The sequence below is a fragment of the Saccostrea cucullata genome, unplaced genomic scaffold (assembly GCF_032062105.1).
Source record: "Saccostrea cucullata isolate Sc308-1 unplaced genomic scaffold, CSIRO_AGI_Scuc_v1 ctg4078, whole genome shotgun sequence".
Lineage (NCBI taxonomy): Eukaryota > Metazoa > Mollusca > Bivalvia > Ostreida > Ostreidae > Saccostrea > Saccostrea cuccullata.
In genome coordinates this window covers 5,108-30,969 of record NW_026936503.1, presented here as the reverse complement: position 1 = coordinate 30,969, position 25,862 = coordinate 5,108, and the positions used below count along the sequence as shown (strand labels likewise).

At 33.5% G+C, this 25,862-nt stretch overlaps 1 protein-coding gene across 1 annotated transcript; it reads right to left on the bottom strand.

The window, feature by feature from the left end:
- Positions 1-792: 792 nt before the first annotated feature.
- On the bottom strand, positions 793-25,862 carry LOC134245729 (uncharacterized). The gene is made up of 9 exons (XM_062727989.1): positions 25,773-25,862; positions 12,325-12,518; positions 11,660-11,767; positions 11,487-11,556; positions 11,151-11,389; positions 9,800-9,898; positions 9,403-9,534; positions 8,268-8,828; positions 793-920 (listed from the first exon to the last, which is right to left on the bottom strand). Exons 2-9 carry the CDS (start codon positions 12,509-12,511, stop codon positions 793-795), a joined length of 1,524 nt encoding a protein of 507 aa, XP_062583973.1. The 5' UTR covers positions 12,512-12,518; positions 25,773-25,862.

Below are 25,862 nucleotides of genomic sequence, written 5' to 3'. Positions count from 1 at the left end.
ACGTGAAGCGTTTTTATCATGCTTACATCTAATTCATCGATGCCCTGTGCGATATTGAGGTAAGCTTCACCTTGTGATATTTATGCTGTAAATAATATCGATGAAGAACTGACATTCAATCGTAAATTTAGAAATATTTATTGACAGAATTCCAAATGAGGTTTTTGTCGTGGAAGCTGCCTTGAAAAATGCAGAAATTAACCCACCGAAATACTATATAAAATGAAAACAATTGCTTTCAGATAATTTAAACACTATGAATATCCTGACATATTTGAGTAAATAGTGCTATCTATCATATTTATAATTTGTGCGTAAAAATTCGCATTATGGACTCAGTTATGGGCCCGTAAACATGAAGTATCTTAACTACATACAGACTCTAAACAGTGCTGTATTTGTTGGGCGATATCTTTTAAATAAGTCAAAAAATCCCATGACAGGACCTTTCTAAAATGTTTAGTACATATTACATTGGTAATATAATAAATACGAGAAAAATTCGTCGACAGGTTTTTTTTTCTTCTAAAGGTCCTATTCCTCCTAGAGTAGATTTTTAGATTGCAAGAACAAAGGCATGGCGTCACAGCAATGTTTAAATATACAAATATAATTGTGCACACTTTTTAAACATATCATCACCTGTTGGACACTTATATTAGCAGCATAACTAGTAAAGGCATATCTTTGGTCATTTAAGACTAGTTTAATATTAATCTGATTTGAATCGTCAACAAGAGGTTAATCTAAAGTAAAATTTTGCTCTTTCAACAATCTTAATTAATGTTAATGTTAATCATCTTTAATAAACATTTTATCTGTACCTTCAGTCCAAGTTGTGTTGTTGCGTGTGCCATCTTTAAAACTATTTTTTTCTGGTATCCTTTTTTTCCTATTGCCTTTCTTTGCAATTTTCCTAGCTAAAATATTTTAATCTTCAATTAAAACATATGCAACGTTAAAACAATACACTAAACCTATGAGAACATGAGTAAAGTGGTAGATTCAATCTACCGGTATGCATAAAATGACCCTGTCCTTAAATAGGATTATTTATTAAGACATTTATTTTTATATATTTCAATGTAACATGATTCAGACATGAAGTAAGTTTCCCATAAAAAATTCTTTTTAGAATGAAAAGTGTATTATTGCTATATGACACCCCTTTTCCAAAAATAAAAATAATTGAATAAATGTAGAATCAACTGTTTTTCAACATATAAACAACGTTGATTGTCAATGTTGATTCAATATTAAGACTTCAACGTTGATACAAATTTCAGAATCTAACATAAAATCAATGTTGAATCAACGTAGAAAAAAAGACAACGTTGATTCAAAGGTTTATTCAATGTTGTATGACTGCTGGGATGGTGCTTCAGATGTTTTGTTTTGTTTACAAGCTACTATCCCGGTCTCTTCAGCTTAGGTAATAACTAGCATTAAATGTTTTGTTATATCTTAAGTATTGTTGATCAAATATTAGTATTTTGTGTGTTTTACAAATATTGTGATTTAACCACTTAAGGTTAAATCCATTTATCAAAGTGCCATTAAGCGTTTTAATACTGCGGCTTTTGGAGGTATCATTCCGGTCCTGTACTTGTATTTAGTGCAATCCTGTTCTCAGGGTTTTGGGGTTATTAGTCGAACCCAAGCACCAAAACCTGTGACGTCAAGCGCAAAAAATCAAGTTTCTGCAAAATTTCAACGAGGTAAGACGTTTTTTCAGCATTGAATTCTTTTCCCACGTGCTCAACTGCCTTTGGCGAAATTTCTTTATTGTCTTGCGAAGCATCGTAGATCGTGTTCGCTCCCTGTTAAATATTTTGAGCACGATTATTGCTTTGATCGTATTTTTTCTTAGTTTTACTTTAATTAGGGCCTAGGCCTACATTTTTTTTCCGCCTAGCTACACGTGGTCTTAGATACATAGGCATAATTCCAGTAATTGTTTCCATAACCCGACTGTTTTTTGTCAGAGTTTAATGTTTTGTTTTTTGTGTGTATTTCATAACGAGCCATAACGCCAACAAGAATGCCAAAAACATTCAGCGTGATTCGACGCCTTTGCACAGAAGACGCGCCAAGCGCAACGCAACGATGGCGCTCCTCCATCTCAGGCCAGGCAAGGTCAACCCGGAACCAGGGGAAGCAGGAGCCAGCCGTCTTAGTTCATCTAATGAGCAGTTGCAACAGGCTTCAGAAGCCGTGCATAGCAAATAACCTAAGCAAACAGAGTGAGACCCCCCCCCCCCCAATGCCCATAGAGCCACTGGAAACCCCCAATGGCCATGCGGGAAAAGAGTCAAGGTACAGAACCCGTTTTTGATAAGTGACAATTACTCTGCATTAACTTTAAGCTACATAATGACCATAAAATGTCATTAAAAAATAATAATAATAATTTAAAAAAAAACTATTGCTTAAAATTTTTGTTTGTTAAAATTCATATGGTGTCAATCCAAATGATGAGACTAAGTGTTTCTCCATGAAAGAGGGTAGCCTCACCCTGGCCCCGGAAGCTAAAGCAAGATAATTGAAGACATTCAGACAGATCGCATCCATATACGCCTCAGCCAATCCCAAGAGCAGAGTTCAGTTGTTCAATATATTTATACTATTAGGTGAGACAGGGGCAAATAGAGTAAAGACACTGGTGGCGCAGCTATAACATCCAGTTCAGGTTCAAGAAAGAGGCTAACCCATATCTTTCTCATTTGCTGTTGTCGATTATGAGCTATGACTCTTGTATATATATATAGTGCCCCTAGCACACATATTTCCTCACCTCACCCCCTCCTCCTTATGTGTTGTGAATTCAATTACAAGGGTATATGTAATAAACTCGTATGTAAATACAAACATGAATGTTGATATGTTCATATAACCATCCCTACATTAAACACAAGACATTCCCAAGCTCTAGTTTGAATTTTAGGTCAACTGGCCTGCAAGCAACATGGCGGCCTCAGCTACCAGGGAGACCCACAGCACTGTGTTAAGCTATTAGAGCACCTTATACCCAGCCAGCTAGACCTCAGTAATATTGCAGCAAGTCCTATCAATGTACCTACATGTAGATTAGGCAAAATGTTAGCATATCACCCACTTGGCTTGGTAGCCTTAGAACTTTTGCGGGATTTTACATACCATAATGGTTTTAGGTTATGTTACGAAGGGCCTTGAGTGGCCACTGACTGTAATAATTTTAAATCCATGTCTGGGTTACAGTGTATGAAGCTGTTCAGTTGGTCGTCAATGAAATCATGTTTAGCAGAGTTGCAGGTCCAGGTGATCAGCCCCCTCTACTGAACCTTAGGTCGTCTCCAGTGGGCATGGTACAAAAGAAAGGGGGGTTAAAATTCTTACATATTGATTCATCACTTGTCTTACCCCCAGGGTCCAGCGTCAAAGATTTTATTAGTAAGGATCATTGCTCAGTTACTTGCTCGTCATTTGATGATGCATTAGACATGCTTGCAATAGGTCCAGGCACAAAAATTGCTAGATTAGACGCAAAATGCACTTAGCTTATTAGTGATTCACAGAGCAGATTATGAATTTTTAGGCTTCAAATTCAGTGTATAATATTTTTAGGTAAGGACTTGCCCTTTGGATTTTCTATTTAAGCTGTTCCAAGTTTGAGAAATTTTCTACCTTTTTAGAATGGGTACTTAAGTAGCAGGCCAAAAGCAACAATGTGGTTCATTATTTAGATGTTTCCTTGGTAGCAGGAAGGGAGGGCAGCCAAGATTGTGCTAGGCTTATACATGTATATGTCGGCGTTCAGTTCCATCCCCTTAGCTCATGAAAAACTTTGGGACCTACAAACATTTGACTTTTGGGGGTTAGAAATTAACACTCAAGAAATGATAATTTGCATACCATCAGACAAATTGGGGCAGCTTAAGGACCAGTTACTTATATATTATTCAAAAAGAATTTTGACACAGAAGAGTGGCCTCACCATTACAATTTATTAGTCATTTTTGTCTCCTACCTATCGTGTAAGCAGTACTCCCCAACACGGTTAAGTCGTACATTTCTGGGATATATTATTTTTGTAAACTCTGCAATCTTCCTGATTCAACACAATTATTATTACTCAGAAAACCCTGGTAGGTTTGGGCAAAAAAAAAGTCCCCACCGACTAAGGTAAACCAGTCACTTCCACAATGTTGTCCAGACTCCTTAAGTTGCTGCCAACAATATGCAAACCTCTTTTTGAATCTGTGCTGTTCTCAGCCATATTCACTACAGCATTTTTTGGTCATTTTAGAATGGGGGAGCTGGCTCAGAATCCAGCACATGACCCTGGTCACACTATTCAAGCTGGGGGTGTAACTTATCTAAAACAGAATAATCAAATCCTTATTGTCCTTAAACACTCCAAAACTGAGCAAGAGGGGAGGGGCCAACAATTCCACTAACGGCCACTTTTCAGGCAGTATTCCCAGTGTGTCTAATTTTATCATTTATGCACTTGAGACATAGCATCTATTAAGCATTTTTTAGCCACATCTCAGGTAGTCCAGTGAAAAAGGTATCAGGTGTCATCTGTTTTCAAATGGCCTCTGTAAAATTTGGGGTCAAGCAAGCAAACTCGTAAAACTCGCTCCTTCCGCATAGGCGCAGCCTCAACTCCCTGGGCCAACGGACCCAATGCAAAAGACATTGCCATTAGGGGTAGATTGAAATCTCAGTGTCTGTACAAGTACATTAGGAGTTAACATGTCAATAAATCTAGCATCATACATCTCGTATTTTTCCTTTGTTAAATCTTTATAGGTGTAAAGAGAATATGGATCATTGGGTCTTCCATTGTTAAACATAAATTTTATTTCACAAGAAAATCAGTATTGTATTTGGCACCAACCTAGAATTAAAGCGGCACAATGCTATCATATTCTGGCAAGGCAAAGGGGGTATAAAATTGGAAGACATTTTATCCAAAATTAGAACATTACTCAAGGTAGAAAATGTTCCTCACATATTAGTTATTCATGCGGGGGGAAATAACATTCCATGGTATAGTGGTTTAAGTCAGCTGATTTACGTTTCAGATTAAAAGAAGTATTACAAAAATTAGCAAATTGCTACCATCAACTTCATTAATGTGGTCACAAATACTGCCACATCTTTATTGGAAAGGGGGGAGGGGTATTAACCAGTCTGAGAGAATGAGTCAGAGTAAATAGCCATGTGGCTACCCACTTGTTAAGGTCAGGGGATAAGTACACCAGGTATCCAGAGTTACATAGGGTCAACACAGGCATTTTTTCTAAACATAAGGTTCACCTTTTTCATTTATCTGAGATGGGTAATAACTCTTTTTTTGTATAGGTTGCAACAGGCTTGGTAAGTATTCTTGATTACCAACTCAGTTAACGTGTCCCCAAGAGATGGGGGAATTGGGCCATGGCTGCGCCATGACTAGATTTTAGTCATGGTACTATTTTATTTACTGTCCATAGACTATTGAGAGTCTATGTATTTGTACTGTCATGCACCAAGTCAATTTTTTGCTCTTGCCCATAGACTGTTGAGGGTCTATGTATTTGTATTGACATAAAGTCTTTATTTTCTTGGTCATTTTATTTTTACCAAGTATTGATTAATGATTATTGTCATAAATTCCACTATTGGAGGACATAAACAAGAGTCAGGTAATTATCTGTTTTTATATTGACCCTCTTTTTGCCCATAGACTGTGGAGGGTCTATGTATTTGCATTGATATAAAGTCTTTATTTTCTTGGTCTTTTTATATTACCAAGTATTAATTATTGTCATAAATTACACTATTGGAGGATGTAAACATGAGTCAGGTAATTACCAATTTTAAATACCGGCCCCCTTTTCTTCCTCCCTACTGCCCTACTGGTGGCGCAGCCAATGCTCGAAGCGTAGGCTCGTGGCGGATATTTGGCTCACCAGTAGTACCTAACCTATGATCTTAATATATGACTTGGTGCACAATTTATTGAATTTTGCAATTATTGTCCAAGCAGGCGAGCATCTGTTCCCAGGGCTCACCATTCATGCTTGTTTATTTGTGGGGACGCCACCAAGGCAAGAATTGATGCTGGGCTCCCTTATTTGTTTAATGCAGCCGTGGCCCATATCGCCAAATAAATATAAATAATTAGATAGAAGTATTTTGTCATCTTTAGTATAAAGGCTCAAGGTTAGGGCATCTTTTGATAATGTGATTTAACCACTTAAGGTTAAATCCATTTATCAAAGTGCCATTAAGCTTTTTAGTACTGCGGCTTTTGGAGGTATCATTCCGGTCCTGTACTTGTATTTAGTGCAATCCTGTTCTCAGGGTTTTGGGGTTATTAGTCGAACCCAAGCACCAAAACCTGTGACGTCGAGCGCAAAAAATCAAGTTTCTGCAAAATTTCACCCCCCACCTCACCCCTTAATAAAAGTAATATGTTAGTCCACACCAATAAAATTTATTGTTCGTCGGACCCCGCACGCTCGTATTTTAACAAAACTATACAAATAATATTAATTTAAAATTCCCGCACTATTGGAATTCTGTGCTGTTTTCTTTTACATTTCCGCTCTATTTATTGTCCTTTTAATCTACTTACTCTGCAAATCAGAAAAAATATAATTATCCGCTCAATTTTTTTTTTTTTTTTTGCACACACCGCCTTAAAATTTTGCCTTTAAAAAAGTAATAATATTATCATTTAACCGCTAGCCCGCTCGTACTTTTCTCATCAAATGTCCGACGAACAAGAAATTAAATTGGTATGGCCTTAATGGAATTTATCTGCTGCTTTCTCGTGTTTTGTTCTGTTTTCTTTTCCAGATAATATAAAGCCTTAATCCATACCAGCAGCAAGGACTTGCCCAAATCGTCACAGCTGAAATCGGATCCTACCTGGAGGAACATATTGCCCAAGCGGATATTTGGCTCACCAGTAGTACCTAACCTATAATCTTAATATATGACTTGGTGCACAATTTATTGAATTTTGCAATTATTGTCCAAGCAGGCGAGCATCTGTTCCCAGGGCTCACCATTCATGCTTGTTTATTTGTGGGGACGCCACCAAGGCAAGAATTGATGCTGGGCTCCCTTATTTGTTTAATGCAGCCGTGGCCCATATCGCCAAATAAATATAAATAATTAGATAGAAGTATTTTGTTATCTTTAGTATAAAGGCTCAAGGTTAGGGCATCTTTTGATAATGTGATTTAACCACTTAAGGTTAAATCCATTTATCAAAGTGCCATTAAGCTTTTTAGTACTGCGGCTTTTGAAGGTATCATTCCGGTCCTGTACTTGTATTTAGTGCAATCCTGTTCTCAGGGTTTTGGGGTTATTAGTCGAACCCAAGCACCAAAACCTGTGACGTCGAGCGCAAAAAATCAAGTTTCTGCAAAATTTCAACCCCCCCCCCCTCCCCCCACCTCACCCCTTAATAAAAGTAATATGTTAGTCCACACCAATAAAATTTATTGTTCGTCGGACCCCGCGCTCTCGTATTTTAACAAAACTATACAAATAATATTAATTTGAAATTCCCGCACTATTGGAATTCTGTGCTGTTTTCTTTTACATTTCCGCTCTATTTATTGTCCTTTTAATCTACTTACTCTGCAAATCAGAAAAAATATAATTATCCGCACAAATTTTTTGCACACACCGCTTTAAAATTTTGCCTTTAAAAAGCAATAATATTATTATTTAACCGCTAGCCCGCTCGTACATTTTCTCATCAAATGTCCGACGAACAAGAAATTAAATTGGTGTGGCCTTAATGGAATTTATCTGCTGCTTTCTCGTGTTTTGTTCTGTTTTCTTTTCCAGATAATATAAAGCCTTAATCCATACCAGCAGCAAGGACTTGCCCAAATCGTCACAGCTGAAATCGGATCCTACCTGGAGGAACATATTGCCCAAGCGGATGTTTGGCTCACCAGTAGTGCCTAACCTATAATCTTAATATATGACTTGGTGCACAATTTATTGAATTTTGCAATTATTGTCCAAGCAGGCGAGCATCTGTCCCCAGGGCTCACCATTCATGCTTGTTTATTTGTGGGGACGCCACCAAGGCAAGAATTGATGCTGGGCTCCCTTATTTGTTTAATGCAGCCGTGGCCCATATCGCCAAATAAATATAAATAAATAGAAGTATTTTGTTATCTTTAGTATAAAGGCTCAAGGTTAGGGCATCTTTTGATAAATACATCTTTTTATTCTATGCATCAAAAATCGCAGAAATGAATAATACAGACCTGCCCTGTTCCAGCTAGAGTTGAGAATATCTATCACGTCGGAATGGTCTGCGTAATATAGAGCATTGCAAATACTTTGTCTTGTGAGTGATAGTCTGTCTTCTTGGACTCTGGATAAAGCTCTCAGAATTTTTTCCTGAGTAGTTCTATTATCTCTCTCAATCTGATCTATATCACACTGTTTCAAACCAAGAAACCGCAATACGTGATTAGATTTCATGGCTAAATTTTGACTCATAAGGATAAAGTCAGAAGACTGGGCTTGTTCTTTTGGATTGAATAAAGATTCTTTATAATAAAAGCTGTCTTTAGAGAACATATCTATATTCTCAATCAAATCTTGTCTCTCCATAGAGGAAAAAATTTCCTTCAACTTAGCTTTGTGGTCTATGCGTGGATATTTACATCGCCACATATGGAAAACCTTGCAGTAGGTTTCAGAGGGATTCCCGTCGATGTAAGCCGTCTCTGCCAATTGAGGTTCACCAATATATGTAGAAACAAAGGGAAGGTCCGTGAAAGACAATTGTCTGGACACAAAGTCGAAAAGGAGTTCCAAATCTGAAAACATTTTTTTTCGATAAGCAAATAATGATTTAATAACAGTTATTATAACAGTTTTACATATTTTATTCCATTATTTATTTAATAATAATTGGGATATTCAGTTTTTGAGCAAACACAGGTTCGCGAATTAAAATCCCCCACCCCACACACGCACCCAAATCGTATCATTTTTCAATCATGCCAGGTTTTAGTCATTAAAAATCATTGCACAATCCAGAACCTCCAAGTACATGAAGTATTTAATAATAATTATGATAAGATAAAGAAAAAAAATCTAGAAGTAAAAGAAAATTATCAGATGTTTAAGTTTTTTAAAATATTTTCTTTGGTGTGTTAGCATTAAAAGGTGTTTCTTAATTTTCAATTTATCTTTATGCATTCATCAACGAAGCAACCTTTATGTAGAGCTGCAAAAATCGTTGATAGCCTCTTCATACATTTTTTATTGATAGTACATGTCATCTCATTCTATTGCTCTATTCCTCTCTCTCTCTCAACGTTGATGAAAAGATATATTTTATTCGTTTCCATGTCATACATGTCGTAAAGCAGTTAAAATGGTACATACTAGTAGATTCTTCAATAGCAGTCCTCTCTGACATTTCAGGTTCACAATAAAAATTATATTTTCCTGCACCATGTTCGCTTTTCATTGATTCATGTTCAATCTTGACAGATGTTTCTTGCTTCCTTGCAGGTCCTTTAAACAAGTAGGGGTAAAAATTACTCCTTTTTGTGCTACACTTTTGCTAAATGCAACGGTAGCTCTCTATACCATATGAGTACATCACATGTAATTCGCAATGTTTAAAATTAATACGTATGAAGACAATTCAAAAATAATTTGCACAATTGATTAAAAATTTTGAGGTTTATAAAAAAATGGATGGATAAATACATGTTTATGATACTAATAAGAAATATATTTAAAAATTTCTAATTCTGACAATCAATTGCTTACTTACGTATGGGGACAAGTTCATTGTCAATGTTACAAGTTTCAACCTCTTCCTTGGGCTTGTGTTGCTTTTGTATAAGGCTGATGTCCTTCTCTGTTGATTTAACTGAAAAAGAATGAACATGCTATTTAATCCCCTGCATGTTATAGATCTAACTATCTTGTCATTATCTAGACAAATTAACTCGTGACATTTTAGAATGTACATGATATGTGTAATTGAAGACTCTTATTTAGAACTGAAAACTTCGAGTACAAGATGTTGTTTTAATCGTGTATTTCATTCACTCTAGGGATAAAGAAATTAGCATTTTTTGAAAGGCTTCTAAAGACTTTTTTCTTATTTAAACAAAATTTGTAACACCATTCTCTTATATGCAGTAAATACCTGATATTGTACTACAGTGTATCCTTTAGAAAAAACAGTAATAATGTAAGACATTTTTTTTTAAAATGAGTAGATTTCTCTCGTTGGAATCTTGCTCAAATAAATAACGACTGGTATTAAAAAAATCGGGTGTCATCAGACCTGTGTTAAATAATTCATGACCATATTCAATTTGTGTAAAGAGGGATAAGAAAAGATCCAGGATAATACAATCTAGTGTTTGGATAAGTTTTAGAAATTTTCCGAAATATCTCTAAATAAATGCTTCGAATTAAAGATCAGACGATATGATCCTCAAATATATGTTTTGAATCTCTTGGTATTATTCATATTTGTCAATCTCTTCTGATTTCTAAGTTTTTTTTTAATGATTCAAAATATAAGTACACCAAAAACTGTGATATACCTGGTAGTTCATTCAGAAAACTCTCACAAGGGTTACATGCATATAGAAAAATATGACCCTGTGATGTCTTGTCGAAATGCATATTAAGGTATGCTATTTTTGTGAGGAAACGTGTTTAATATATCTATACACACTGACAAATTCTTGGGAAAGTTTATATATACTGTAGAAGTGGAAAACATTACGATGTTTTTCATTTCACTATGTTCACTGTTTAAGAATTTTCCGCAAACTTGAAACCATCGTGATTATTATTTCACGTCATTTCTACCTAGAAACAGTCTCAGTACCTGGATATTTACAAACAATTCTCCCTGAAATTAAAACCACCATTAAAGGTTACTTTTTAACAAACTATGAAATTTTAGACACGTGAAATTAAAGACGTCTACAGTATTTAAGAACGTGAAGTCTGATCTTATTGAAATTCACGTTCTGCAGAAATGTTTGTAGTTTTAAATTTAGTTTGCATATGTATATGTAGCTAGACAGACTACTACATGTAACATTTGTAATGATACAACCAAAGTACAATATAAATGATGTATACGTAAATTCACTCACTTGTGCTACAAGACCGACATTTTTTCGAATAAAGAAAGAGGAAAATCACGAAAATAACCACTAGCACGATCAATGATGAGACTACCCCAGTAATTATGGGTACGGTATCAATCCCTGGCTGCGAATCAGAAGTACTGTTTGGTAACACCCAGGTAAGATTAAAGCTGTCTGTGGACAGAGTATATGCTGAGGAAGCAGTAGGTTGAATAAAAGTTGTGGATTTTGGTATCTCGTGACTCCTTAAATAAAACAAAATCATCCAATAAAATAACAGTTTGATTCAATCCGTCGTAACTTCTAACGAAAGAATGAAACAGATCACACAGATTCACTTACTTTTTGTTTATACAGATTCCATCTGCCAAGTAGTAGCTTTTCTGTGGATTTATTTCCAAGCAGGTTGGATCTGAAAGAATAATGACCCACATTATTTCGAATAGTTTTTTTTTTTACTTACAGCCCTTCATCACTTAGGTTTCTATTCCATCAGAAATAAGAGTGGTTCTTACATTTGTAAACTTCATTGGTAAGATAAGGTTCTTTCAGACAACCTTTGAGAAAACTGGAGCAGTTGATGGCGTCTAAGTGTCCCGAAGATACAGCAAAAGGGCAAGTTTCTAAAGAAATAGGGAGAAATATTCAAAGTACTATATGTTTGTTCACATCCCAAAGTCATAATTAAAAGCCTTATTATTAGAATTTTTTTTTTATTTCATGTTATTTTTTTTCGCTAAACTGCTTAACATTTATTACACTTGCAACTGATAATGAAAAAAAGAATATGAAAAAAATTACCATTCTCTTAAATTAAACAGCCACATATAATTATAGTATTAAACAATATGATTTATTAAACACTGTATATTTTCTCCCTTCTGTTTCCGTGAACATAACAGAGGGTTGCTTGGGCATATTTTTAACTTAGAATTGGTGTTCAATATATCTTAATTTCGAGTTAAATGTAGCATGAAACAGGAAACGTCTCAGTTTCATGTATGTAAAATGACATGACATGTGGGCTAAAGTACGCATCGGAACTCCAACCTAAGGGTTAGAATATATATCTTATTTTATAAATTATTGATATTTCCACAACTTAAAGAAATTGTTTAGACGTAATCAAAATAAAGATAAATGATTAGAATTTATTGTTTTACAATTAACATTGACTCACCTGCTTCATATCTGCCAATACTCCCTCGAAGACAAAACTCCACAAGTGAAGATCTGTCATCGTTAGGTACACACTGGTACAGGCTCCTTCCTAGTGTATCATTAGGACACTGTAACTTAAAGCTGTTGCTCAGCCAAGTGAGACCATCCTTAGGACAAGCAGTCACGGGACTGAATTTTACATCCATTTTTCAACTACAACAATTTATGTAAATGTAGTAAATCAATTCAAATTAATAAATTGAAAACATTCCGGGACTTAAAGAAAGTTAAATTTGTTTGCTTCTTCCTTTTCTTTTTCTCTATGATTCCGTAGTACTTACAAATTCATTTATTTTTATTTTAAAATTCTTTAAAAATAAGATTTTTGTTCATTTTATCTTAAACTATAATGGGTGATGATATTTATCTCCATTGTTACTCCATGATATATTACTTGACGTCAAAACTATAGTTCAACATCTTGTTCATTAAAATTGTCATTTGGATGGCGTAATTTGTCGTAACTCATCAGAAAATAATATAAGAAAATATAAAAAAAGAATTTAAGTTTTGAACATTCATGAGTTGCTTGAACTACAACACTTCACGCCGGCCTATATATCATGAAGCGCCTTCACGATTTATGACATATGCTGGCGTGAAGTGTCGTAGTTCATGTCATAATGAATCTTCGAAACTTAAAGACAGATGATACAAACAAGAATGGACGCCTGGATAGGAATATATTTTTGGGCTTAAATTATATGAAAATGAGGCAAATAGTAAATTTCTAGAATATAAAGATTTTGTAAACCTTCGGTGACGTTTAAATTCTTTTGCTTCTCTGAAACGATCCTTATTTATCTTTACAAATATTTTTTCACTTTAAATACCATTTTTGTGAAAATTTGAATTAAATGTTAAAAACTATGCGGTGAAAGTTATTTATGTATTTATAAAAACATGGCTCTAGTTGTCATTTCCATATTTGTTGACAAAAGTTTGTTTGTATCATCTGTCCTTAAATGGATTTCTTAATTAGATCGAAGAAATGAGATGCTATTCATAAAAGGCACAACGCAAAATGTATCCATCAAAAATGTAGTAAACATGGATTATGAAACTTTGTGTAATTACATTTTGCTTCGAAATTAATGCATGATGTAATAACGAAAAATGTAATAACACACTTCTTAGGATTATTACATTTTGCGATATTATATTTTGCGCCTAGATCAATGCAAAATGTATTAATGAAAAATGTAATAACGCGAGTTTTAGACTAAGACATTTCGCGTTGTTACATTTTGTGTCGACTGATTGATTGATTGTATATTGTTTAACGTCTTTCTCGAGAAATTTTCACTCATATAAAGACGTCCCTTATGTCGGTGAAGGGCTTCTTGACACTCGGGGCCATTGAGCAGTGATGGATCTTTATCGCCAACGCCTACCGCTGACACAGGTCCTCGGTTTTTAAGGTCTCATCCGAAGGACGTGTAACTTTCACTTATACCAGTCGGGGCCCTGATTAATCACGATCTCCAGATCACGGAGCGAGAGCTCCACCGAATGACCTACCGTGAACGGTCATTTTGAATTGAAATGAAGCAAAAGGCAAGAACGAAAAATATAATTTAACTCTCTTTGGTCAGCCAGATCGAAAAAATTACAGTAGAGGATTGGCTGATGAACAGACGATAATACAAAAGAACAAATAGATATGAGACGTTGCTCACGGCGTTGGTACACATATAACTTAATGTAATTTAAGTTATAACGTTGTTTTAATGTTTTGAACCTTAAACAGGCATATTCTCTTAGACCTTAGAATGACTTTCATTTTTCAAATATATTGAAATAGAATAACAGGACATAAAATATTTCATGTTTGAACCTTTGTGGGAAATATTAAGATGTTAATTAATAAATTTTATACATGATTAATTGTAAAATTTTATACACTGAAATATCGAAGGCTCTCAGTGAATATACAGTTTATTCCTCTTTCTTTATTTTCTCACTTTGAAATGCCTGTCTTTTAAAGAAATAATACTGATGTAGCTTTCCGTTTCAATCATTTCTTTGTCATTTATTCTTTCAGTTAAGTCATCACAAGTTTTTTTTTTTTTTAAATATATTATAGTTTGCAGTTCAGTGTAAAGTTTCACGTCAGTCACAATCTAGCTGACAGTTGCACACATGATAATTCGACACGCCTCCAAACCGCATACTTTACGACTGGAACTTTCCTTTTATCCCTGATTGATTGCTTGTGCAAAAGATTTTTTCTTTAATGTTGATACCCTGAGTTGACCAATCAAGTGAATTATTTACGCTTGTTGCATCTGACAAAAAGATCGTGGCGTTACGTGTAACTTTACACTGAACTGCAAACTAGAATAACGTCCACATGCACCTTGGTTGCATAGAGAATAATGAGACCTATCGGTAAAATTTTAACACCATAACTTCCTACGTTTCAATGGAACTGTCGAATACAAAAAAATTATGCCGAGTACACGACCGGATTTTTTTTATTATAATACTCGTGCTGATGTATCTTTGTGAAGTGAATCGGTTCTTTTATGAATGGTTATCGTTATCTAATGTTATATGTCTTTTATTGGGTTAAAAATTGTCTTGCTTTTGTCAGCCCAAGTATTAGGCTACTGATTAGATTAGTGTTGTAAACTATGGAACAAAAATGAAAAAAAAATTATAGTAAAGCTTAAAAATCAATTTAATGAAATAGAGATGGATAAATAGGGGGTACGTACTAGACGTTTCATCATTATTAAATTTCTGCTTAATAACTAAAATTTTAAAATCTTTTTTATTTTTTTTAAAGAAAGGGTTGCTCTTATAATGCATATTTTTAATACAATATTGTATTTTTCTGTGGAGCGATATTTGGGTAATTATTGTTTTTTTTTCCTATAGTACACATGATGTTTACCGTAAGTGAAATAAAAATTATTTGTAAAATCAAATGTCCAACAAGCTCAAGAATAGAATATTAGAAGGGGTGTCCTGTCCTCATGTACCTAGGAGCTGCTAATAATAACCCGCAGGGGAAAATCACGCCGATAATACCTTGAAGCTCTCTACGTCAAATGTATATGTGGTTTAAAAAATGACGTTTTTTACACATATGACAAAATGGCTACACTTTATTGATGCTTGCATTTATTTTATGTAGATATGGATTCATACTGTAAAAATTCTTCTTTTACATAAATATTTATAATATTTTTGATAATTATCTATCTGAGACATATAAAGTAATAATTCTGCGAATTGTGCGTGCATAACAAAGTGGCTACACGTAAGAAAGCCTTCCTACAATGTACATGTAATATTTACGTTGGAAAAGTAATATGATATGTATCAACTCAGTTACTCAGTAATCCTTACAACAATATGTACTAAAGGATTATTCTCAAAATGTTTATTTATTTTGAATTTCATTGTAGTTCGGTGTATTTTGAATTAATTTGTGTACTTGTTTTACAAGGTAATAGTTTATATCTACTACTGAGCATATAATTACCCAAAATGAATGCGTTTAAAAGATATTATAGAATAGCAACAAGTGACAAAATGGCCGCCTATTACAGTGTCAATAACGCAGAGGGTGAGGATTTGAGTTGTCGCTGGTGGCGTTACACAGTTGGCCGTATAATCCAGTTATAATTTTTAGGAAAAATCGTCATATGAAGTTAAAGAAGCCGCTGACCGCGAGTGGCCATTCATTTCGGGTGACCGCTTACACAAGTTTGACTGTATTTTTATTCATTTATTTATTTTTGGAAGAGAGGTGGGGGGGGGGGTGAAAGTTATTACTTACTTTGCTGTTTATACAACATGTTATTAATAAACACAAAATTCTATTCTTAAGGCTCTAGATCTGACCAAAATATAGAAAAATAAAAGTGATTGATACTAGACGTACATATTTTCAATACTGACTTTCAGTATTGAAAAAAAAATACATCTCATGAAAAATCAGTGAAGTTCAGTAGTGATAAATATTGTATTGATGATATTAAACAAACATAAAATCAGTTACATATTGATAAGCTATCTCTACTTATAGAGTAGCGGTAACCACGTGTGTATCAATTTTAGAACATCTAGATTTCATAGTCTGGCTATCACATTGCTGTAAAAAATGTTATTAGACGAAGACTAAATATGAAAATTTAATGAAACTTAGGAGGATGAAAATTCATCTTCCGTCCAAACACAAACCAAACGATGCTTAAACTTAAGTGGTTTTCGAGAAGACTGACATAATTATTTCTTGAATGAAATATTTCAATTGGAGAAAAGTTAAATTAGAATGAAATATTTTATACAGTTAAATATGAATGAGAATATTTTACTTACAGGTACTGTATAAATTGTTGAAAGAAAAATGACGCTAAGATTGCTTCATAGACTTTTTCAAAGATTAAAACACTATCCCAAGAAATCATGTTTACAGATTAAACGTCAATTTTCATTTCAGAGAATAATTCGCTGAAAATTAGGTGTACATAGTAATTGACATTGATGTTTAAAGAATCCAAACATAAATGTTACCACAAAGTTGCTGATAATTATAATGCTAGCAATAAAAATGTTGTTAATATAACTTTACTACAATCAAAAGTAAATGTTTTCGACAAATGTGTAGCAAGGTAGATTAAAACAGGATACATGTTTAAATCTTAGTATTGAAACCTGTAGTTACTGTAGTTCTTTATAAATTACATATAACATAATTTTCGCATGGTCTTAAACATATACATTTTTCAAACAATTACAAATGTCGATGGTAAAAGGTTACAATCCATAAAAAATACAGCAGTAAAGATGTATAAAAATATATAGCATAATTTGATTTAACTATCATTTCAAATACAGTAAAACTCGTTTAGTACGAACACGGATATAGCGAATTCACGGATATAGCGAAGTTTTTCAGAGTCCCCGGCAAAATTCTTAACAAATCTTTGTAAAATTTTACGGTTATAACGAACTTTGATATAACGAATTTACGGATATAGCGAACTGATTTTGAGTCCCGTTGAGATTAAATATAATGAAATTTACATCTTTTATAACGAACTTTCCAACATTATAAAAAAAAAATGAAAAATTGATTTGATTTAATTTACTTTTAGCATTTGTATATAAAATTTAATTCATAATAAAACCTTAGTTATCGAAGATATGTTTTGTTATATTTGCTTCCTTAACATATTTGGTAGTAAAACCTGAAGGAAAACACGCATATTGCGAATTCGCTTTATATGGTTTTACGAATTCGTTATACGGATATAACGAATTACGGATATAGCGAAGTAAATTCACAGGTCCCCAGGACTTCGCTATAACCGAGTTTTACTGTAATTATAATGCATCTACTATAAAAAAAAAGTAAGACATTTGAAGAAGAAAAAATCGGTACGGTGCATATGCATCACTGCTAATTTAACAAAAGCTTATCGAAAAGTACTTGACTTAAGTTCATGCAAATAATTGATTTTTGTTGTCTTGGTTGTTTTAAAAATCATACCTGCAAAACTGTGATTGTCTTGCTAAAAAAACCTTTTCTAGATTTCCGAACTTAATTTTTCATCTCATAATGAAAAAAAGAAATGAAACGTATATTTTCTAATAAGAGAAAGACAACCCATGACGATCTGAAATTCATGGTAAAAATATTCAAATTTACTGCAATAAGACCTGAAAACCGACTGCTGTATTTTTTATGGATTGTAACCTTTTACCATCGACATTTGTAATTGTTTGAAAAATGTATATGTTTAAGACCATGCGAAAATTATGTTATATACATCTTTATAAAAAAGGGGCAGGTAATTGCAGGACCATAAAAAAATTTGATGTATCTCAATGTTACATGTACATTGCGTTGTTTGCAATAGTATCCCTTCCCAAGTTTTAACATCGAAGTACAATAAGCATTATGATACTTCTATCTTCTTTCCACATTAATAAAGTAACTTAATGATTTATAATTTGAGTTTCTGTATAAACAATATGTAGTAGTATAGCAGGAATTACAATTTCAAGACTGGTAGATAGTGTCTGTCTTATCAAATGATAAAAATGGAAGATGCACGACAAACCTATAAAATAAAGAATCAGAAAGCAGGGATATTATAAGTATAAGTGTTTTTTTTAAATATAATTTTTCCAAATGGTGCACGAGGAAGCACAAGTTCAACGAAAAAGTAGATCAGTAAAATCAATGATCATCGTTCAAATTAAAAATAAGGACGGAAATCGTATAGGCTCCCTGGAAAAAAGGGGGAGTTTTGTAGAGTTTCCCCCTAAATGGCTGACAATGTAACAATGAAGATTTATACATGTAGTCTTTGTAAAAGTCGACAGAATGACAGGTGACAAATTTTACATGTATAACTCCTATCCATTAAAATAATAATTGTGTCCTAAACACGAGGTACATGTTACAATATCGAAAGATTAATTTGATAGGCTTTAATACAAAAGTTTCCTATTCTTGTGTGTAATATAGAGCCTATATCTGCTGTTTAAAGAAGTTTTCTTTACTGTCAATGTCTACAATATCGCAAAGATATCATTTTATCATTGTTCAGAGGATTATGGTTTCTCGTCTTGATATTTGGGTTTTTAACATGTAAATTACTCGAAAACTTGAATAAAGATTACATTGTACAGTATAAAGATAAATATTTCGAAATCAAATTGCTAAATCCTTTTACAATAATGGACGACAGATCGACAGTTAAATTATGATACTATATTCCCACTTAAAACGAATTCGACAAGTCAACAGTTGATACCCATTCAATTTCTTTTATATCCCAAAACAAAAGTTGATAGATGGACAGTTGACTACCCATTGGAAATATTTTTAGCCTCATAATTTTCTCTTGAATAAAAAAAACTTTGTTTTGCATCAACTAACACAAGGCTTTACGGTAAGGTTTATTAAATAACTTGATTTATCGATACAATCGGAAATAAAGGTTAGTCCTTGAACAAGGTAAAAAGATAAGAGTTAATTGTCTATCCCTCCCCAGGGACAAGTTTTAGTCCGCGAACCCAACAGAAAGATGTTTAATACAAAACAAAGATAAAATATATCAGTGTGAGTGGGTTTGAGGTTTAATCCAAAACAAACATAAAATATCAGTGTGAGTGGGTTTAAGGTTTAATCTAAAACAAACATGAAATATCAGTGTAAGTGCTCAAACCTGCACAGGATTATAATATGTCCAGCACGTCAACTTTTCTATTCATCGACCTCTAAACCCGTCAATCTGTCGACATTTTATATCGTCGTCTCGTCCTTTTTCTATTTGTAAACCCATCGACTTTCTTCTATAATATGATGTAATGTACACATATTAATCAAACAATCTGTCAGCTTGATACCCGTTGAACTGTCTTCCTGAAAAACTAACCTGTGAAGAAAACAATACGTCAACATGTCAACCCCATGGCCTGTTAACTTGTCTATCTGTCAATCCCTCGACCTGTCATGTTGTGTATCTTTCAATCCATCGACCTGTCAACTGATTATCATGTCAACCCATTGAATTGTAATCCTGTGAATATGTTAATCGGTCTACATGTGTACATGTATATGTCAAAAAAATTACCAAGAAAGCTTTCAAGCTATAGAAATCCTCTCCAATTTTCTTTATATTATTTATTATTGCACGTTAAATCTTAACTCCTTTTTCGTGTGAAAAATATTTACCGGTACTCCCTAGTTATACTGTACATCCATGCTTTGCAACATTTTGTATGTTTTGAGGAAAAGTTTGCTTTTGTGCCGAACTGCATTTAATGAAGATTCCCCGTTCAAATTATGTATATATTCATGACAATTTTCACTTTTTAATGCAAGCGAAAGCATGTGGAGCATTTCTTTAGAATAATTAAAATTTAAAACTGAGATTTTAAGTCTCACTCGCCTTAAAACAAATTTGATGAAAGTTTGGATTGTGTTGATGCAACGATGCATCACTGTCGGGAAGTTACAGATGCATATTAGAGAACTTTTTGTTTTCATTTGAAAGCATCTGTGTTATGAAAGATGATAACACGAGATGTAAATTTCCTCAAATTTAATTCGATATTCTCACATGACAGGATATCACGTGATTAACTCTCTGAAATAAACGCACTTATACTTTAAGATTTCTCAGGAAAAGCAAAAAGGAAATTAAGGAAAACTCGAGATGAATTTGTTTTGCCGTTTTTAACGTCCTTTCTTTAAGTGCTAAAATGATCAAGATTAAGAACACTTAATATAAAAACAAATACAACAAATTCCATGAGCCAGGTGATGTAAACAACCGGAATTACAAGTATGCATATTAAGGAAGCTGACAAAGTTGATAATAGTGTAATAGTTACCAAAAGATAAATAAAACCTAGCGAGTATGTATGTAGAACATTTACCAGACAATCGCACAAAAATAGCAAAATGAGCCATTAGGACTTAAAGTCATCTGTTTGCTTTTTTAAACTCTGTAGAAATAAAGTAATGAAAGTAAAATCAGAAGTATCGGGAAGTTATGCCTACAGTAATAAAGCTCTACAATTTTGGTAAAACAGGTCTCTTCACAGCAGAACTCAATAGAAGTTTTTTTTAAATCTTCCTTCAGCTACATGTATAGTAAATTGCTACGTGCATTCGACAAATACATCCCCAAGGTTTTATCGATTATTGAAAGAGGGGGTATCTTTGCAGAGAAATATATATTTGATTTTATTTGAGTATGTATCCATATCCATATTTAAAAAAAGTTGTAATTAAGAACAATTAACAATTTGACACCGCATTAATACAATAATTTAATAATTATATATAGTGAACGCATGTTTGCCTTAGAATTCTCTTTTTTTAACTCATAGGGTGTTGAATGTTGGATGGAATCGAAAGTTAGTATGCGTAGTTCTCTGCCATGGACCTATGACCTTCTTTTGAAACTTGTTGATAACAGATTATAATATATGTTTGAGTACACAACAGGTTTTGGGGAATTTTCAGGTTGAAATTTCTGAAATCTGCAGGCAATCCATTTTATTTTATAATAAAACCAAAGTAAATAAAGGGGACATTTGATGTCAGAAACGACCAGGCATTGCACATGTACATGTACATCAACTCGTGGCACCACTCACGCTAGAGCGATCGCCCAGTGATCGGGATGTCGGAAGATCGAATCTAGGCATCGACTAACCTAAGTCAATATAAATTGGGTAGTAATTGTTTATTTTGCACGTGCTCGGCGATACAATTTATTGTTATAAATTGTTTTTCGAATTTAAAAAGTAGCTTTTTTTTTGGAAATACTAGATAAAACATTAAGCCAGGAATTTAAAAAAAAAAGTTTTTTTCTTTAGGAGATTGCAAAAGTCTATCAAATTTTCCATGTTTGATTAAAAAAAACAAGCACAGAATAACAAAAGTATACCCGGTAATAAATGTTTTGAACTTGACTCGAGTGCTTTTCCATTTGTGTTTGTCAAATTATGCGTATGAGTCGTACTGCACTTTATCAAATCGTTTTCATCTTTTAAAAGTAATTGTATTATTATTTCTTGATATGATAGTTCAATCAAATGAATCATTTTTTTCATAAATATTTACATTTGTATATGTTTTCCTTCATACAACACTTAGTCTACTGAAAGCAAGCGTTTTTATAACTTTTCAAATAGAGGTACGGGGTCAAAAATTCTTAGATGTTCGTATGGATAAACGTTCGACATACTTTCTCAGTGACATCAAAAAGGGTCGACGCGTCTTCTGTGGATTACATACATGCCGTTGGGTTTGAAAAATATTTCATATCACACGTTTAAAGATTTAATCAGGCAAATTTAATGTATGAATAAGTCACTAATGAAAATATAAGTAATACGGTATCATTTTTTGAGTTTTCTTGGGATGTAAGACGGGTTGGCACATGATCAAATCTTCAATAAAGGCCTTAGGGCTTTTTACGATTTGATAACGTGACCAACCCGTTTTACGTCACATTAAAACTCGAAAAAATGATGCCTTATTTCTTAATTAAAACCTGTGTTTGCACAATATCAAGTAGTATAGCAGGATTCACAGATTTAAGATTGGTTCCATCTATTGTAGAGTCTTTGGTATCAGAACATAAAAACCAAGAGATGCAAGACAGAACTATAAAAAAAGAAATCAGAAAAACCAAAACAGCAAGGACAGTACATGTATTTTAAGCATGCAGTTTTTATAATTTTCCAGAGTAGTGCACAAGGAAGTAGAGCTTCATCAAGGGTGAACGTAAATTAGATCAATAAAACCAGTTGTCATCGTTAAAGTTAAAAATAAGGAATGAAATACATATAGTGTCACTGAAAAAAAGTGAATGTTTTGCAGTGTTTTTCCTTAAATGATCGAAAATGTTACACTTGTAATGAAGGTTTATAAACTTTCTTAAAAGTCGACAGTCTGACAGTTGACATATAACTAGTTACGTGTATAACGGTATAAGAGTTGGATATATTTTGTTATACGAGGGTTATATCCTAAAATGTCATATACTGAGCTCATATCTCTTAAAGAAATTAATGTATCTTTATAAAATTTTCAGGGTGGATAAAGCATGTTCTTGGAAAATAGATTACGAAATTTCACCCTGTTTACTTGAAGACTTTTTTTAGTTATAAGATTTAAAGTGATATTGTTCTCTACCACCTGGAGCGATCTGCAACGTCAAAAATTACAAATGTCAACGATTCAATTTTTTTTTGAGAAAATATTTCAATTACCAAAATCAAATTCTTAAATTAAACGAAAAGCTATAGTTATTAATGTTAAATACCTTAATTACTATCATATGATCAAACATTAAATATATAAACAAAGTATATGCATGTACAGGTTTATAATATTAATAATCTGAAAACACTATTTTTCAACGGGAATTTTCTAGGGTTTTTTTTCTTACTAATGAAGTTGCATAATTGAATGAATTCTCGCCAATTTCGTAGCCTTATCTTTTAGTTTAGTTTCTGTTATTCACATATACATTTAGAAACTGTGTTAGTCATTTTAATTATTAAGGAGAAAATGTTTCATAGTGCACTTAACATATATGAATGGTACCTATCTGTAAGCTTGAATTTAGGATCAAAACCTTGAAAATAATTCAGAGCGGCGCCTGTGCCAACGCAGCCACCATTTTTCAAAAAGTTGGATTTCAACCCAATGTATATAAAATCCATATTTATGAAAGCATACACACCAAAATTTTAAGAAATACAGTCAAGAACACAATATTGATTGTTTATTGTTTAACGTCCCACTAGAGAATTTTTCACTCATATGGAGACGTCACCGTATGCCGGTGAAGGACTACAAAATTGGACCATAACTCGGCACTCAGGGCCATTGAGCAGTGAGGGATCTTTATCATGACAACGCCTGCAGCTGACATGGGGCCTCTATTATTAAGGTCTTATCCGAAGGACCCGCAACTTTCACTTCAAAATGCAGAGCGCATGACGAAGGAACAGTTGCTACCAATTTTAACGACTAGGTCAGTCGCGGCCGAGATTTGAACTCACGTCCTTCCGATTACAAAGCGAGCGATCTACCGACTGAGCTACCGTGAACGGTCCACAATATTGAGAATTGTCATATCCACTTAAAAAAATACAGGGTAGTAATCACTTTTCCGTAAGATTTTGTATACAATATACCAAATTCTAATCGTAATTTTTGGACATTGCGCCAGAAACCCTACAATGAAATGTATCTTTTAAATTAGAATAATTTATGTAGTTACTCCATAGTTGTACATAAATTTATTAGTGTTTGTTTAATCTATATACGAAGTTTCATTAATGTATGACATAGAGTTCTTACAAAACAACGCTTGTCAATGAATTTAGGGACAACCCTCGTACATTGTTTTTTAATATTTGTTATAAGAATTGTGTCCTAGACACGAGGTACATGTTGTTTCAATATCGACAGATTTGACAGAGTTTAAATACATTAGTCCCCTATTCTTGTATGTAATATAGATTCTATACCTTCTGTTTTAAGAAGTTTTGCTTACTGTCAATATCCACAAAATCGCACCGATATTATTTTTTCGTTGTACAAAGGACTATGGTTTCCCATCTTAATATGTGGATTTTTAATATGTGAGTTAGAGGAAGACTTGAAAAAAAAATACAGGTCAATAGTTCGATATTAGATTGCTAAATTCTTTCCCAATAATGGACGACAGATCGACAGTTGACTACAATTTCCAAGTCGTCAAGTAAAGAGTTGATACTCATTCAATTTCTTTATTGCCTAAAACAAAAGTTGACTGATAGACAATTAACTACCAATTGGAAATATGTTTACCCTAATATCATTCTTTCAAATGAAAAAAAAAACAAGTGAACATAACTTTGTTTTGCAACAATTAACATCAGACATTAGGGTTAGTTTTGTTAAATAACTTGATTTATCGATACAGTCCGAAATAAGGGTTAGTCCTTGAACACAGCTGAAAGATTAGGGTTGATTCTCGAGCCCTCCCCAGAGAGAGGGTTTAGTCCATGAACCGGCCGGGAAGATACGGTTTAATCCACAACAAACCTAAAATATCACTGTAAGTGCTCAAACCCACTCGGGAAAATAATTTGTCAACCTGTCGACCTGCCAGCCCGTCAACCTTACTATTTGTCGACCTGTAAACTCGTCAATCTGTCGACCTTTTATCCCGTCGAATCGTCCCCTTTCGACTTGTAAACCCTTCGACTTTCTTCTATAATATGACATAATGTACCCCTGTTAATCAAACAACCTTCCATCCCGTCGAACTGTCTTCCTGAAAAGGCCAACCTGTCAAGAAAACAATACGTCAACATGTCAACACCTGGGCCTGTCAACTTGTCTATCTTTCAACACTGAGCCATATTTGTATGTTTTGACGAAATGTTTGCGTTTTTGCAGACCTACATTTTAAGAAATCTCCCCGTTAAAAATATGTATATATTCATGACGATTTTCAATTTTTAATGCAAGTGAAAAAATGTGGAGCATGCCTTGAGATTAATGAACATTTAAAAATAATTTAATTTCACTTGTATCAAGCTTTTTCATTGGCTGAATCATTCAGAGGAACATATAATATTTTGGATAACATAACTTGCCTACGTCACAATGAGTTACGTCAAAAACATATTACTCTGCTTGACGTTTCTTTTTAAATCATGCTCAATTTGAAACCTTATTCTGGAGGAAAAATTGTCTTAATGTCTATACTGAAATTAAATTATAAGGAATGAAGCTAATTTCAACTTATGTTATACGATATAACAAAACATGGGGCAGTTTACGCTTTTTTATAAATCGCTTCGCATAACATAAGTTGAAATTAGCTTCATTCCTTAAATAAGATTGAAAATCTAACTCACCTTAATATAAATCTGATGAAATTTTGGACAGTTTTGATGCGACCAGCACGGTTGAAAAGTTACAGATGCATATTAGAGAATGTTATTTTT